We start from the raw sequence: 18001 nt of genomic DNA, 5'->3' as shown, positions 1-18001 counted from the left end.
TTTGACAAAAATTGATTTAAAAGTTGAACAAAGAATCTATAAAGATTTATTGGTCAGTTTAGACATTACGAAAAAAAAAATAATAATTAAAATTTTATATCGTTATTTTATAATTAAATTTTAATCTGTTTTACTTTCGATTTGTGATTTAGATTTAATAAAAAACTCAAACCCATTTTATGTAGTCAGTTGTTACAAGTAAATAAATAACAAGTAAATTCTTCTGCACAATAGCTTCTTCCTCTTCTTATCTAAAAATTGTCTATAAAACTTCGTCTGATTTTTTCTTCACATTTTTTTCATTCATTTTTTGACATTAAACCATTAAAGACTGGGTTTATGGTCATTAAAAACCTGTTTTTTTTTACTTTGAAACTTGGACCTTTTGAATTTGTACCATGAACCTTTGGTTCGCGCAAAAAGAACCGTTAGCATTTTCAAAGCATGAGTGATGCAAGACAGCTATTATGTTTTTAAAAGCATGAGTGATGCAAGACAGCTATTATGTTTTTAGGCATCTAATAAAAATTTGACAGTATTTTCTAAACTGAATTATTTTTTACCTCTTGAAAATCTAGTATTGCTAGTAAATTAACATCAAAAGTTATTGCAACTTGTTTGGTTTGAAATTTTACTTGAAAAAATCCTTGCTTTAATTTTTTTAGTTTTCTTCAATTTCTGTCATTTACATTTGCACTAACTTAAAGTATGAACAAAAAAACTACGCACATATGAAAACTAATATTTATTTTGTGTTTTCTAATATTTAAATTTAATATACTAATCCTAAAATTGTTTTTGCATAAATTAAATTTTATCAAAGCAGCCAATTTTTACGACTTTTAAATTGTATAAAAGTTTAAACTTCTTTTTAGCTTATATTATATTAAGATTTAAAAAAAAGGTTACTACCTAAATAACATAAATAACAATTATTATTTACACATAAAAATTTAATACAATAACACTATATATTAACAATAAATTTCATAAAATCGTTTTTTAACTGCTCTGTTAAATTATTTATATATTTTAAACGCTTTTCAAAAAAGTATTAATGAAAATTAAAACATTTGTAAAAGCTAATAGTCATTCTCAGGATCATATCTACAAAATAAAAATAAACCATAAAAATTGAAAATAAAAAGAAAATAAAGAAAATATTAAATTAGCAACAGCATATAAAAAACTTTTACAAACCTCTTAAGAACCGCTCTAAGCTCTTTAATTTGAGCGTTCTTTCCTTCAAGCATTTTCTTCATGTTTTTAAACTGAGTTGTTTCAGCAAATTTTTTGTCAAATTCCTTCATTTAAAAAAATCGAAAAATGTAAACAAGTTCTTTAATAAAACAAGCCAATCCCAAAAGAAAACCTTTTACGTTACACAAGCTTACACACTCCCCTCTTATCACTACCATCACCACAAAAAAAAAAAAAAAGTGAAAAGGATAGCGAATTTGTAATCACCATGAAAAACATTTTAAAAATTGAAAAAAGTTTTTTATGTATTTTGAATTTTGTTGGAACTTTAGTTGACTTAAATATTGAATATTTTTTTCTTTAGTTATTTACTTATTATAATTCAAACCAACTAAAAACAAACAAACTGACCTCACGAAGAGTTTCAAGCTCGTGTTGCAAAGCAAGCGTATAATGCTAAAAAAATATTTAAAAAATAAGAATAAAGCTTTAACAAGCTATTTTAAAAACTTTAAGTTGTTCACCAAGTTCTTAAATATTGTTTAACCTTAGTACTAGCCAATTCCTCTTCCATTGATGAATACTTCTGTTTATACAGTGATTCTGCCTAAAATTTTGAAAATTTCTTAAGATCATGACTAGCAAATTATTCCAGAGAAGTAAAAAAAAATAAATTAGAAAAGTGGTTATATGTAACAATACCTCTTGTAAATTTGAACTCAACAATGAAATCTTTTTAGACAAAACATTAATCTCATCATTCGTCTAAAAAAGATTGAATTTTTTAATGATAAAGTTCAATGATAACAAAAATAATAACAAACATTTTTATTATTACTATTATTATTATTATTATTGTTAATATAACAATAATATAAGCAGTAATAACTATAACAACAGTAATAACAATAAAATCAACTAAATTCAACATCATTGAATAATATAAAAAAACATTTATTTACTGTTGTTTCTTGAGCTGTAATATATTTGGCTTCTTGTTGAGATTTAGCCTCACGTAAATCTGCACGCAGTTTTGATGCTTCATCCAATCCAGAAGAAGTCTTTTAAAATCAAGCATTTATATATATATATATATATATATATATATATATATATATATATATATATATATATATATATATATATATATATATATATATATATATATATATATATATATATATATATATATATATATATATATATATATATATATATATATACACACATATATATATATATCTTAAAAAACGATTATTTACAAAAATTGCAAACATTACTTCAAAAGTAAATTGTTTTTATACCAATCTGACAGAAGCAATTAAGATTATCTCCAATATAAAGTATAGTCTGATAGAAATTATGTTATCTCCAATATTGAGTAAACGATTGAGACATCTGATTTAACTAAATATTTAGAGATATTTTAACTGACAAGTAAATATAAAGAAAAATTAAACACACCGATTTCTCCAAACTTGTTACTTTGTTTTTTAGTACCTCATTTTCTTCTTTTAATCGATTAATTTCCTGTAAAAAATTTTTCAAATGATGAATTAAAAGAATGGAAAAATAAAAGCTATTATCAGAAACAACATCAATTGTCTAAAAACCTAACAACAAAATTGATAATAAAAAGAATATTTGTAAATTATAAAATAATTTATCATAAATTCATGTTCATAAAAGCTTGAATCTTTTTATGTCTTATAAACTTTAATGCATGCTTTATAACCTTTAAGGATCATTTAATTGTGTTTCTTGTGAATACACTAACAATTTATATAAAACAATAAATATAAATTGTTATAAATATGTATAAATTTTAAAACTTACCTTCATTTGAGTTTGTATAAACCCTGACAAAATTTCACGTTCTGAATAGGAACATATAGCCATGACATCATCCCTTATCACCATATTAAATGATGGACTCAAGAAATTATAAGGCACTCAACAAAATTAACAAATACTATTCTTAAAATCAATACATTATTTCTAGAGCACAAATTAGTGCATTTTTTAATATAAAAAAAAGATCACTTGATAAACTTTTCTTAAAACCATCAATCCAGCAAAAAAAAAATCAACAGAGCAAATGAATTATTAAAAAAACCACACTTAAAGTGTTTAATAGAAAATTTTAAATAGAAATCTAAATATATGCAATAAATAAGAAAAAAAAAATGTTTATATAAATTCTTGTATAATGAGCTCACTGTTTTTTTTCTTCTACAATAGTTTCTTAGTAAAAATAAAATTTCAACATAAAATAAAAAAACTCAAATATTTTATTATAAAAAAAAAGATAACCATGGAAAAAAAATTATCATGGAAATGAGAATATCATGGAAATGAGATTATCATTGAAAAAAAGATATAAAAAGTTTTTTTACTCCAAAACTTTTACATTTTTTTAAAATTAAAAAGTTTTGGATTAATTTTTTTACAATAAGTAAATAATAATAAAACTACATATAAAAATTTTAAGTTAAAAACAGAAATAAAAAATTGATTAAAATAGGCAAAAGCTAACTTTATAACAATTTTGCATACTTGATGAGTATACTTGATGACTGCATACTAAATGAGTGAACTGGAATAATTTTTATTCAAGCATAAAATTTAGCATTTGTTCAATATATACCAACAACTAACTCTATATCTGGATTATAAAAGGTGAAAACTGATGTAAAAATTGATATTCAACTGACACAGAGAAACTCTGAGCAAAATTTAATTACAATAAAACAAAAATAGTTCGAAAAAGTAAAACTAATTCTAAAAATATTCAATTCTTATGAGACCAAAAAAATAAATTCTAAATATACCGCATTTTTATGAGACCAAAAAAAAAAAAAAAGATAGCGTTTTGAAAACTTATTAAATTAAAAAATGAATAATTTACAAGAAGCATTTCATTCTAAGCAACACTCCAAACTTAATAAGTAAGTATAAATTGGTAACAAAAAAATCAGCAACTTATTTGTATTTAACTTCTATTTTATTTTATTTCATGCATACAGAGTATTTATATTTTTAATGTTTTAATTAATAAACTAAAAAGAATTAATCATTTTTTATAATTAAGTTTGCTTATAGTTAATCATAAACAAACTTGTTGTTATATAAAAAAATCATAACCATCCAGTTTTAATTAGGATGAAAATCATAACCATCCAGTTTTAATTAGGATGAAAATCATAACCATCCAGTTTTAATTAGGATGAAAATCATAACCATCCAGTTTTAATTAGGATGAAAATCATAACCATCCAGTTTTAATTAGAATGAAAATCATAGATTCTAAAACAAGAGATAAAGAAAATAACTAAAAATAACAAGAACTGTTATTTTTGGCCATTTTAGAGCCAATGAAATGGAAATCACTGAAAGACCACTGTGAACAATTTAATTTTTAACATTTACTTTTGCATACTCAGCAATTTTTAATTACAATATAATTAAGTAACAAACCATCTGTAAAAGAGCAGCAGATCCTCCTTCATTTAGTGGTTCAAGCTTTGTCTTTTGTGGTATTAAATTTGCACTCTTTAAAAAAAATATTAAAAAGTTAAAGTTATTTTAAATTATATAAAGTAAAATTTACTATAATTTTATAATGCAACATTTTAATTTATACAACATTTGTAACCTGGATTTTAGACTTTCTTCCAGAACTATCTTGTTCTTCAAAATCTGCAATTTCTTTTAACAACTTTCTGATAATATGAAAAATTTTATTACTAAACAAATTAAAGACAAACAAAAAAATAAATAAACAAAGTATTTATTTATATTTATCATAAAATGAAGTACTATTATATTACAATATTTTAAAATCAACTAATAGATATGTGTGTGTGTAAATTTATACCATATATTATTTGCAAAAACTTGTATCATTGTGGCATGACGTTGAGAATAATCTCAATTAGTTTAATTAAAACATTATTAAAATTTAAATCAAGAAGAAACTCCTACACAGTTTAGATAAACAAAATAATTTGTATTTTTACTGGAATGGAACCAAAAAATAAAATTTTATGCAAATACCAAGTTTTAAAAATCAACTATAAAGTTTAAAGAGATTTTAACTGTGCTCTTCTTGAGGTTAGTGCTCTGGAAATTTTAGATAAAATCTCTCTCCTGGAGATCAAAGTAAAACTTGGGTTTACTTTAATTTTATTTTGCTCGAAGATATTTTTAAGAAAATGTATGCACACAAAACTCAAAAAATTATATAATATTAGTGAAATATCTTAACATTCATTACAACATTCTTAACAGGTCATTACAACATAACATTCATAACAGTTCATTACAACATAACATTCATAACAGTTCATTACAACATAACATTCATAACAGGTCATTACAACATAACATTCATAACAGGTCATTACAAATAATTAAGAAAATGTTAAAATTATTAAAAGAATGAAAAAAAAACATGCCTTTCCTGTTTTTTTGAAGCAGATAATCCTTAAACAAATATTTTATATATTTGTTATATATTTGTTGCATATTTAAGGTAAAGAAAGTCTTAAATTTGAGTGGTTAAACATATAACTTTATAATGAAATCTAAAATATAATGCTTATATTATAAATTTTTACGTTTTAGTATTATAATAAAGTAAAAAAAAAAAATATCATTAGAAGCTATATTGAAAATTTCAACAGCTACAGTAGAAAGTACACTCATCTCTAGTGTGACGGAGGAAAGTACTCTGGAGAGTAGAGAAGAGAAAACTTTGAATTAATTAATATCAATTATACAAAATGCAAAAACAATAAAAAATGACTCAATTAATAACAAAAAAAATTAAAATCAATTACAACTAGGATGCGACCGGAGCCCCAGCCCCTGCTAAAAATTAGACTTGTTACAAACCTGGCCCTGGCAAAATTATAAGATTTAGCAGAGGTTGATAGCCGGGGATAGAAAAAAATTTATAATACTTTTTGCATTATAATTTTATACTTACATTAACTATTTATTACATAATGGGATATATTTATATATTTTTAAACTCTAATATACTTTCAACAAGATTGCAAGCAACCACTATTAAGTTATGAGTTACTTTAAAATAAAGGACAGGTTAAAGTCAGATCAGGATATCCTGCTACTGGTAACATGTAACCCAGTACAATCTGCTTCATGTCCTGCTGCCTTGTAGGATACGCCTTTTTAGGCAAAGACTAGGAGATGCCAACTCCGAATTAAAACACCCCCTGCCTTGGGGCTTTTGGTTAAGTAAAGGCTAGAGATGGTGTCTCGATATAAATACTCATCTTGGGCAGATGTTAAATGCACCCAGCTACTGTCTTGTAGAAGGCCTCCTAGGCAAAGACTTAAGGGGTAAACAGATTCTATCTGTTGACCAGCCTCCCACCCCTTCTTCATCTATTAGGCTGGCGGAGATGTATTTTTAATACATTGTTTCCAGTTTAGGATGTTGAATGCTGGATCTTCTTGACTCAATGCATGGGTTTTGCTTTTGTCTCTGTTTTTATGACTAGGCAACTCATTCTATTATCTCCTAATGAGAGTACAGCTCCAAAACTCAGTTTTATTGTTCCCGAACTCTGTGGTAGCTCTCAGAGAGGCTGATTCCATCAACAGCTGAAAAATATCAAAGTATTAACAGTGCCATGTTGCGCATGGATGGTGTCCCTGTTTGTACTTTTGGTGTGCATTGCGGAGGCTACATTTGGAGCCCTTTGTTACGGCTTAGGGTTTATTAGTAGTAATGAGGCAATTGCTTGGGCTATTAAACGGTGTTTGAGTATTATCTATGCTTTGAGTCAAGTTCTTCAATCTAATTTAAAAAGGAATAAAGTACCAAAAACAATGAAACACAAAAAACCATCATCATCACCAAGTTCTCTAAACCTATCATTCACTAATATTCGTGGTCTTCGAAGTAACTTTTCTTCTGTTGAGTCTTATCTCTTGCAAAGTTCACCAGACCTACTTGCTCTTTGTGAGACTAATTTGAGTTTGGCTGTCTCATCTTGTGATCTTAGTTTTGATGGTTATCTGCCTCTAATTCGTAAAGACTCCAATAGTCACATGCTTGGCCTGGGCATTTACATTCGTAGCAATTCACCCATTTGTCGTGAAACTAGGTTTGAATCCACAGACTATTCTTTCATGTGCTTTCGTTTAGCACCACTTCACTCTATTGCCTTTCTCTTTGTTCTATATCGCTCTCCTTCATCTCAAGACTGCACTCTTTTTGACATTATTTCTGATCTTATTGACCAAGCCCTCTCTCTTTATCCATCAGCTAATATAGTTGTTGTCGGTGACTTCAATGCTCACCACTCTGAATGGCTTGGCTCTAGTGTCAGTGACTCTGCAGACATGAAAGCCCAAAACTTTTGCTTTTCTCAATCCCTAACTCAAATAGTCAACTTTCCAACTCGCTTTCCTGACAACCCGAATCATCTACCTTCTCTACTCGAATTATGTCTTGTTTCTGATCCTAGTCAGTGCTCAGTTTCTCCACATTCACCTTTAGGTTCTTCTGATCACAGTTTGATCTCTCTAAAACTAATATCTCATTCTTCTTCATCACCTGAACCCCCCTATTATCGAACCTCTTAAAACTACAGTAAAGCTGACTGGGATTCTTTCTGCGATTTTCTTCGTGATGGCCCTTGGGTAGAAATCTTTCGTCTTCCTGTCGACAAATGTGCTTCTAACATAACTTCGTGGATTCAGGCTGGCATGGAATCTTTTATTCCCTCTCAACGATTCCTGGTTAAGCCTCACTCTCCTCCATGGTTTTCCTCACACTGTGCTGCTGCGATTGCCAATCGAAACCGTTACTTCCATATTTATCAGCAAAACAATTCTCCAGAAAACAGACGTCTGTTTATTACTGCTAGAAACAACTGTAAAAAGGTTTTGTCTAATGCCAAAACCCGCTATTCTCAGGTCATGAAATCTCGTATCTCCTCTCAAAAATTAGGCTCTCATGACTTCTGGAGAATCTTTAATAATATCAATAATAAGGGCAAATCTATAATTCCACCTCTCTTGTATAGTTCAGACTTTGTCACCTCACCTAAAGACAAAGCCGAATTGTTTGCTAAAAACTTTTCATCAATATCATCTCTTGATTCCACTAGTTGCGTTCTACCTGATATTGCCAACAAACAGGTTGATTCATTGCTTGACATTCATATCACTCCAGCATCTGTATCTAAAGTGATTTCCTGCCTAGACTCTTCTATAACTTGTGGCCTGGACAACATACCTGTTATTGTCTTGCAGAAATGTTCTCCGGAGCTGTCATCTATACTCTCAAAACTATTCAACAAGTGCTTATCTGAGTCTTGTTTTCCAGCCTGCTGCATCTGTTATTCCTATTTTCAAAAATTCTGAAGAGCGATCTGATTCGTCTAATTACCGTCCCATAAGTCTTCTTCCTATCATTAGCAAGGTTTTTGAATCTTTAATTAACAAACACTTAATTTCTCATCTTGAATCTAATAACTTACTTTCTGACCATCAATATGGATTTCGATCTTTTCGTTCTACAGCTGATTTGCTAACAGTAACAACTGACAGGTTTTATCGTGCATTAGATGAAGGTGGAAAGGTTAAGGCCATCACTCTTGATATTTCAAAAGCTTTTGATAAAGTTTGGCATGCTGGTCTTCTCCATAAGCTTTTTTCTTATGGTGTATCCGGCAACATCTTTAAGATTATTGAATCCTTCCTTTCCAATCGTAGTATAAAAGTTGTCCTCGATGGACAGCACTCTTCTTCTTATTCTGTAACTTCAGGGGTTCCTCAAGGTTCTATCCTTGGCCCTATACTCTTTTTAATTTACATTAACGATCTTTTAGATATTCTCACATCTAAGGTGGCATTGTTTGCAGATGATACTACCATTTATTCTTGTCGTGATAAGAAATCAACACCCTCTGATTGCTTGGAGGGGGCATTTGAACTTGAAAAGGATATCTTCTGCTACAGCATGGGGCTCACAGTGGCTGGTGAACTTTAATTCAGATAAAACTCAATTTTTTTCAGCCAATCATTATCGCAATAATTTAGGTCTTCCTATATTTATGAACGGTGATGTACTCGATGAGTCACCTACTCTTCATCTTCTAGGATTAACTCTTACTTCCAATCTTTCTTGGAAACCATATATCAAATCAGTTGCAAAATTAGCATCTGCTAAGGTTGCATTTCTTTATCGAGCTCGTCACTTTCTTACTTTGGATTCTATTCTCTATCTCTATAAATCTCAAATCCGGCCTTGTATGGAATACTGTTGCCATATCTGGGGCGGATCTTCTAATGATGCCCTTTCTCTTTTAGACAAGGTGCGAAAACGCATTGTAAACATAGTTGGACCTGCTCTTGCAGCCAACCTCCAACCATTATCACATCGTCGTAATGTTGCTTCTCTTTCTCTTTTCTACAAATACTATAATGGGCACTGCTCTAAAGTGATAGCGTCTCTAGTTTTATCTACTAAAATTCATTCTCGTGTTACTCGTCATTCAATTAAGTGTCATCCTTTTTCTGTGACTGTTTCTAAGTGCTGCAAAAACGCTTATTCGTCAAGTTTTTTTCCTCGAACATCAGTTCTTTGGAATTCGCTTCCTTCATCTTGCTTTCCTGATTCATATAATTTGCAATCTTTTAAGTCGTCCGTCAATCGTTATCTTGCTCTACAATCTTCATCTTTTCTCTTACAGTAACTTCCAACTTTAATTAGTGGCTGCTTGCAGCCTTGTTGGAAGCGAAGATGTTTAAAAAAAAAAAAGGTTAAAATACTAGAAAATGGTTAACTGAAGACTTTAAAAGTTGCAGGATGTATGAAAATTTAAATACAAAGATGGGAAAGAGTTAAAAGGCTTTTTTGATGTGCAAGGGCAAAAAACTGAATTAATAAAAGTTTTTATAGCATGAAAAGACAGATACAGTAAAAGGATGCAACTTGTTGAATAAGAAGCCAGGTAAGAATGAGTTTTGCTTTATCATAATAGTGATGATAGCTCATTTAAACATTAACCATGATAGTATTTGTAGAAAAAAGGAAGAAATGCAACCTTTCAACAATGGAAGAGTGGTTTATGCTTGGTAGGTAAAGCAGGTCTAACTACATTTACAATGTGCTTTTAGATTTTGTCTGAGAGTAAGAGAGTTGTTCTTTGTCAATATAGGAATGCCAACAATATTGCAATATTTTTTTGCATTAAATGAGTTTTGTTGCCTTAAAAAATTTAAATCCACAAACCACTGTAAGCCATAGGCTGTTACAGAAGGGAGATCAGATTAAAAACATGCGCTTGTTCTAAGCAATCAAAAAGTGAAGATTTTTTATCAAGACAAGAGTATAAAGTTGAGTCCTTGGCTAATAGAGGTACTTTAGATATAAAATTTTCATAAAGGTTGTTATTGTAGATAAGAAACATTACAGGAGCAAAGTTAGAACTTTGTGGTACTTTTAAAGTTACTTGAAATAAAGTGGAGTGTAGGCCTTCAAGAATAACTTTAATTCTGCATTTAGAAAGAAATAATTTATTAACCTCAAAAACTTTATATAAAGAAACTAATAACAGTGAAGACTAATTGTACGATAGTTGGAAAGGTTAAAGTGTTCTCTAGAGTTTTGAAAAATTCGAACCTTTTATTTAGCGCTTTTTAAAAATTTAGCAAAAATTGAAAAGACTTCTGGAGAACACTTTTTTAAGACTATGATGGAAATCTTTTCTGGAGCACACACTGTAGAAGTGTTCAATTGAGAACTAACTTTAGCATTAGAAGCCATAGTGATTTTAATGTTTAACAATGGGTTAATCTGTTTAACTGGCAGGAAGAATGTGGCCATTAGATTCAAGAGTTGAATTAGAGTAAGATTTTTTTTGCAAAAAACTCTGTCTTATTTTGGGGAGAAGTAAAAAGTCAGATCTATGGGTTAGAGATGTTAGAAATATTAGACTTACTTTAGTTAATGACACTGCTGAAGACTAACCAAAAGTCTCTAGATCCTAAGATCTGAGATAAGAAACAAGATTTAGTAAACTTAGAATAACAGAGCCTAACATCAGACAGGAACTTTTTACATTGGCTTCTAGGAATAATAAAAGGACATTGTTTATAAGAGAGATATTCTTGTAAAAAAGATTAAAAAAATGATTTTCTTAATTTGCTTTAATCATTATCATTTCGTTGTTAGGAAAGTGCTAAACACATTTTTAAAAGTTAATTACATTCTTTCAAAAAGTATTTGTTTAAAAGTGAGTTTAAATTTTAGAAAATTGCTTTAAAAGACTTTGCTTAAAAAGACTTTAAGTCTTTTTAAGCAAAGTCTTTTAAAGCAATTTTTAACTTTAGCTTTAAAAGACTTATAAAATACTTTAAATTAATAAAAACTTACAGTTGCAAACGAAGAAAAGCACATCATTTTATTTAAAAATATAATGTATAATACAATATATGTTGTTTTTTTTCATTATTTATTAGAACATTGTGGCCAGATTAGTAACTACCTGTCCACAATGAACATTATGGACAGATTGTAAATAAAGAAACACAGTATTCATTTTTGTTTAAAAACCATTAAAAAAAAAATTTATAGAATTTTTCCAATACTAAGAATAATTAGTAATTAAATCTTACTGATTTTCCAGCTCAGAAATGTCGGCTTGTAATTTAAGATGCCATTTTTCTGCTTGGGTGAACAACTGAACAAGTAAAAGAACATTTGTGTGAGCAGCATTTAGGAGCTCAGACTCTATTGAAGATTTTACTACAGCCTGTAATCCATCTAGCATATCTGATACTTCATCCACAGTAAAAGTATCTTCATGGAGTCTATTTATACATATTTTGTAATATAGAATGTATGTATGTATGTATGTATGTATGTATATATATATATATATATATATATATATATATATATATATATATATATATATATATATATATACATATATATATATATATACATATATATATATATATATATATATATTTATAAGTATATATATATATATATATATATATATATATATATATATATATATATATATATATACATTTATATATATATATTTATATATATATATTTATATATATATATTAGTTAAATAACACATATTTAACATTTAAATTTTTTTCTTTTTAAAAGTATGATCAGGGTTGTATGTTTTAAAAATTTGTTGTATTAATTAGCTTAAAAGATATTAGTTGTTGAAAACCAGGAACAAAACTTTTTAGATTAAACAGAGAAATTTTATGAGCAATCATATTATATCGAAATTAAGAAAAATGAGGTCGGCAATAATTTGCTGACCTAAATCTGCTTGAGGTCAGCTTTTAGGTCAGTGTTGCCAAAAGCCGACCCTAATTCCGAGAACTGCATTTTTATCAAGACAACAGGATAAAAGTATTTTCATAACACTACTCTGCAGCTAAATAACTTTTTTTATAGCAGAGTTACACTTGAAGCTACCTGATTTTCTCTGGTACACCTGATTATTTAAGCTCCCTGATTTTCTCTGATATGGTTTATTATATTGAACAGGCATTGAATAAAATTTATTTACCTTGCAATTTTAAGGTCTTCAAAACATCCTTCTACAGAACGCACTTGCTGATTTCTATTGTACCGAGCAAACTTCAAATACTTTTTTACTTCCTCTTCATGGTTACTACTCAATCCTAAATCCGTCTATAAAACAGAACAATTAAATTTGTCATAAAGCTAAAGAATTAAAACAAAAAACTTTTAATATGTTATAATTTTCTTTAAATGAATAAAAAAAAGTAATAATAAACAATTTAAAAAAAACAAAAAAACTATCATTTTATAAAATAAAGTTTTTATTAAAACATGAGTAATTAAGAATCCTTTCAGTAATTATTTTATTACCTTTTTATTGTAACTTTTCTATCAAGCTATATCTTAATACAATACCTTTTTTTACATATACACTTTTTTACTTGAATAAATAAAAAGTAAAAAAATTGAAATCTAACACTTGTAATAATAAAAGTTTTATGACCAAAATTATTCAAAACTAAAAAAAAATTGTCACACTTTTTAAAAAAACAAACAGCAAAAATACAAAAAAAACTCATTTTTTTATATGATACAGAACTATTTTATTTTTAAGTTTATTTAAAAAGAGACAATTAAGAAAACTTTAAGCAATAAATGTTGTTCAATGCATTTAAAAGCCGTTTTGTTTTCAAATGTTTTTATTACTTATCAGCAACCTCAACAGGCTGTAACTCTGTCTCACAATTTGTTGGATAGTTTTGATCAGCGCAGTCCATACTATTATCAGTTTCGCCATCATCTAGGGAATTTATTTGAGAGCTTGGATCTTCGATTATGTCATATTTTAAGTTTGTTTCAGGAGGTTTAACCAGTGTCAGATTGTAATTGTCATCAGTTGTTACATCTTCTTTTTTGTTGTCTACACAACAATGCTGTAGATGAGAAAAATTTCATGGCAATGTATGTCCGTTGACTTCAACTTCAGCTGTCAAACCATTTTGCAGTGCCACTATACTTCCTGTTAACCATCGCTGTGTACACGGCGTCGTATGCTTGGGCTTCACCCACAATTTATTGCCAATTTCCATCCTTGAAACTTTGTCAGGGACTTTTGTGTTGATTTGACTTTATCAATTCCAGGAATTCGGACGCATTTGTATTGTTGGCAAAAGATTTTAAAAGGTGTGTCGTGTTTTGATGAAACATTGTTGATTAAGAATACAGACATGGGTATACCACATTATGCTCTCGCATTTGTTCTTTTTACCATCCGATAAACTCTTTTAATAATTCCATTTTCTAATAGTTTTTCTACAGCTCGATAAATAAGTCTTATTTACCACTTCGACGCCATAGCTTGCATAGTTTGAGATCTAAACGATTTATAATTATCTAGGAGAACTTCGGATGGAGGTCCAAGTAATGACCATATTGTTTCTAACGATTGAACAACCATTGTTGCACTTTCGTTGCCTAATGGTGTCCACAACGCATATCTGCTTGGGCCACAGTCAATACAGGTTAGATATAGCAACGATTCAATGTGAGTAATATCACAGGCTACTCTTTCCCACACTTTGCTGACACCAAGATTTCCTTTATCCCACAAAACCACTTTAGGATCAATTGAATTGCATTCATCACATTCAGCAACAACTTGTTTCACTGTCTCTATTAATGTGGATACCAGCACGCGAGCATAACTCCATACTCTTGGAAACTCCCATATGAGCTATTGAATGAACTTTTTTAATCTGCTGATTATTATGCTTATAAATGATATTACATTTTTGCGTTGCAACTTTGTTTTTTATCCATTTTGTTGGCACTCATGTGAGTTCATCAGCGATACTTTTTGTTGTGGGTACCCATGTAACATTTACATTTACGGCCTAATCCTCGACCAATTTTTCAAATATTTGAAGCCTTCGTCGAATTAGCATTTTGCATTGCCAGCACATTTTACAGGTTTGTCACAAGTCAATTCAGAATTTAACCGACTGAAAACACTATGAGAATCAGTCTTAATAGAGATATCACTTGAGTTCCAGTTCAATGCCATACTGAGACCTTCAATACATGCATCTAATTCAGCTATGTTGATATGCATTGATCAGACTTTGGCTGGAGCCATGTCGCATCTTTTATTTATTTTTTGTCACCTTGTATTATCCTTTTGCCAGCAAACTTGCATCACACCATACAGTTGAAGATGCATTTGGTTTAACATTCCATACGCCTTTTGCTGCACCACATTTGATAACTTTATCCACGACTTCCTGCATCATTTTATTAACATACTTACTAGTAATAGGTTCATCCCAACCCGCTTCGATTGTACATCTCTTATTTATAAAGCTGCATGCAAGTCTCAACCATCCAGCAACTGGTAGATTAGCAACCAGATTACCACACAATGAGTATATCTCCCTCTTGGTGAGAACATTTTTAAAAATGGGAAACTTGCATCTTCTCTTCCAAAAGAGAGGACACCAAACTTTTCTTTATAGATGGATTTACTTTTACTTCTAATCCTAGTGCATGAACTGGGTTTTTGCCAAAATATTAAGTTGTTTTAAAATATTAAGACCCCATCTTTTCATTTTTTTTTTTTTTTTTTTTAAACATCTTCGCTTCCAACAAGGCTGCAAGCAGCCACTAATTAAAGTTGGAAGCTACTGTAAGAGAAAAGATGAAGATTGTAGAGCAAGATAACGATTGACGGACGATTTAAAAGATTGCAAATTATATGAATCAGGAAAGCAAGATGAAGGAAGCGAATTCCAAAGAGCTGATGTTCGAGGAAAAAAACTAGACGAATAAGCGTTTTTGGAGCACTTAGGAACAGTCACAGAAAAAGGATGACACTTAATTGAATGACGAGTAACACGAGAATGAATTTTAGTAGATGGCACAAGAGACGTTAGCTCTTTCGAGCAGTGCCCATTATAGTATTTGTAGAAAAGAGAAAGAGAAGCAACATTACGACGATGTGATAATGGTTGAAGGTTGGCTGCAAGAGCAGGTCCAACTATGTTTACAATGCGTTTTTGCACCTTGTCTAAAAGAGAAAGGGCATCATTAGAAGATCCGCCCCAGATATGGCAACAGTATTCCATACAAGGCCGGATTTGAGATTTATAGAGGTAGAGAATAGAATCCAGAGTAAGAAAGTGGCGAGCTCGATAAAGAGATGCAACCTTAGCAGATGCTAATTTTGCAACCGATTTGATATATGGTTTCCAAGAAAGATTGGAAGTAAGAGTTAATCCTAGAAGATGAAGAGTAGGTGACTCATCGAGTACATCACCGTTCATAAATATAGGAAGACCTAAATTATTGCGATAACGATTGGCTGAAAAAAATTGAGTTTTATCTGAATTAAAGTTCACCAGCCACTGTGAGCCCCATGCTGTAGCAGAAGTGAGATCCTTTTCAAGCTCAAATGCCCCCTCCAGGCAATCAGAGGGTGTTGGTTTCTTATCACGACAAGAATAAATGGTAGTATCATCAGCAAACAATGCCACCTTAGATGTGAGAATATCTAAAAGATCGTTAATGTAAATTAAAAAGAGTATAGGGCCAAGGATAGAACCTTGAGGAACCCCTGAAGTTACAGAATAAGAAGAAGAGTGTTGTCCATCGAGAACAACTTTTATGCTACGATTGGAAAGGAAGGATTCAATGATCTTAAAGATGTTGCCGGATACACCATAAGAAGAAAGCTTATGGAGAAGACCAGCATGCCAAACTTTATCAAACGCTTTTGAAATGTCAAGAGCGATGGCCTTAACCTCTCCACCTTCATCTAATGCACGATAAAACCTGTCAGTTATTACTGTTAGCAAATCAGCTGTAGAACGAGAAGATCGAAATCCATATTGATGGTCAGAAAGTAAGTTATTAGATTCAAGATGAGAAATTAAGTGTTTGTTAATTAAAGATTCAAAAACCTTGCTTATGATAGGAAGAAGACTTATGGGACGGTAGTTAGACGAATCAGATCGCTCCCCAGAATTTTTGAAGATAGGGATAACAGATGCGGCTTTCCAGCAGGCTGGAAAACAAGACTCTGATAAGCACTTGTTGAATAGTTTTGAGAGTATAGACGACAGCTCTGGAGAACACTTCTGCAAGACAATAACAGGTATGTTGTCTGGGCCACAAGCTGTAGAAGAGTCTAGACAGGAAATCACTTTAGATACAGATGCTGAAGTGATATGAATGTCAAGCAATGAATCAACCTGTTTGTTGGCAATATCAGGTAGAACGCAATTAGTGGAATCAAGAGATGATATTGATGAAAAGTTTTTAGCAAACAGTTCGGCTTTGTCTTTAGGTGAGGTGACAAAGTCTAAACCATACAAGAGAGGTGGAATTATAGATTTGCCCTTATTATTGATATTATTAAAGATTCTCCAGAAGTTCATTCTCCCACTCCCAACTTATATGTGCCACCAGCTTTATTCCCTTTCCATTGGTTGCTAAGGTGTCATCAATGTATCCTCTTGTTGATTTTGCAAGTGCAGATTTTTTTGGAGAATATATCGTAGTATTGAGCTCATCATCACAGATGCTAGGTTCAAACCAAAACCCAAACATGTAAGCACATAACATTGATCTTTGTAAATAACAGTTTGGTAAGGCCAATGTCATTTATGCACATAAACTTGTAGGTATGCTCTTTTCAGATCCGCCACCGAGTCATTGCTATTTTTACTCATGAGTCTCCAATCTCTCATTGCATCGTTGATGACATCCACATCCCTTGTAGAGGCTTTTACATAGGTGTTAAGTTCGCAATAATCAAGTACCGGTCTTATATTCTTTTTATTATCTTGAATGACGCACATCAATGGTAGTAATCCTTTAGCTTTTCCCATAATTTTGTTCTCATATTTGATAAGTATGCCTTCTTTGGTCCTTTCATTAATTTCATTGTTGAACGCCTCACGATGTTGATTAGATAGGTTATACTGACTTGTTCTGTTTTTCATTTTAGGTTCGTTCTCCCACTCCCAACTTACAATCCATTTTTTGCAATTGTCTCAATACAAGATGTTGATCACAACTTAATCGAAGAATTACAGAATTTCAATTTTCCAGTGCCAATTTTCAGTTCAACGCACGACTTTATTAGATCCATACCCATAATCATATCGCATTTGTTTATTACTTTATCCACACAAAACACCAACACAACCACCAAGCACCTGTTTGTTGGGTGGTGTATTTTAGCAACAACTTCTTCAC

General features: G+C 30.3%; 1 protein-coding gene across 1 annotated transcript in view; it reads right to left on the bottom strand.

The window, feature by feature from the left end:
• Positions 1-917: 917 nt before the first annotated feature.
• The window catches only part of LOC100205906 (leucine zipper transcription factor-like protein 1), a 21679-nt gene continuing 4595 nt past the window's right edge, over positions 918-18001 (bottom strand). The window contains exons 3-13 of the mRNA XM_065809839.1: positions 12792-12916; positions 11860-12054; positions 4856-4922; positions 4678-4752; positions 2665-2730; positions 2163-2261; positions 1903-1965; positions 1748-1807; positions 1612-1656; positions 1201-1304; positions 918-1107 (exon numbers count right to left, since the gene is read on the bottom strand). Coding sequence (XP_065665911.1) covers positions 1083-1107; positions 1201-1304; positions 1612-1656; positions 1748-1807; positions 1903-1965; positions 2163-2261; positions 2665-2730; positions 4678-4752; positions 4856-4922; positions 11860-12054; positions 12792-12916 — 924 coding nt within the window. The 3' untranslated portion in view covers positions 918-1082. The remainder of the gene's footprint in view (positions 1108-1200; positions 1305-1611; positions 1657-1747; positions 1808-1902; positions 1966-2162; positions 2262-2664; positions 2731-4677; positions 4753-4855; positions 4923-11859; positions 12055-12791; positions 12917-18001) is intronic.

The sequence above is a fragment of the Hydra vulgaris genome, chromosome 11 (assembly GCF_038396675.1).
Source record: "Hydra vulgaris chromosome 11, alternate assembly HydraT2T_AEP".
Lineage (NCBI taxonomy): Eukaryota > Metazoa > Cnidaria > Hydrozoa > Anthoathecata > Hydridae > Hydra > Hydra vulgaris.
The sequence above is the reverse complement of the archived record's forward strand: the minus strand, read 5'-3'. Positions and strand labels throughout refer to the sequence as shown.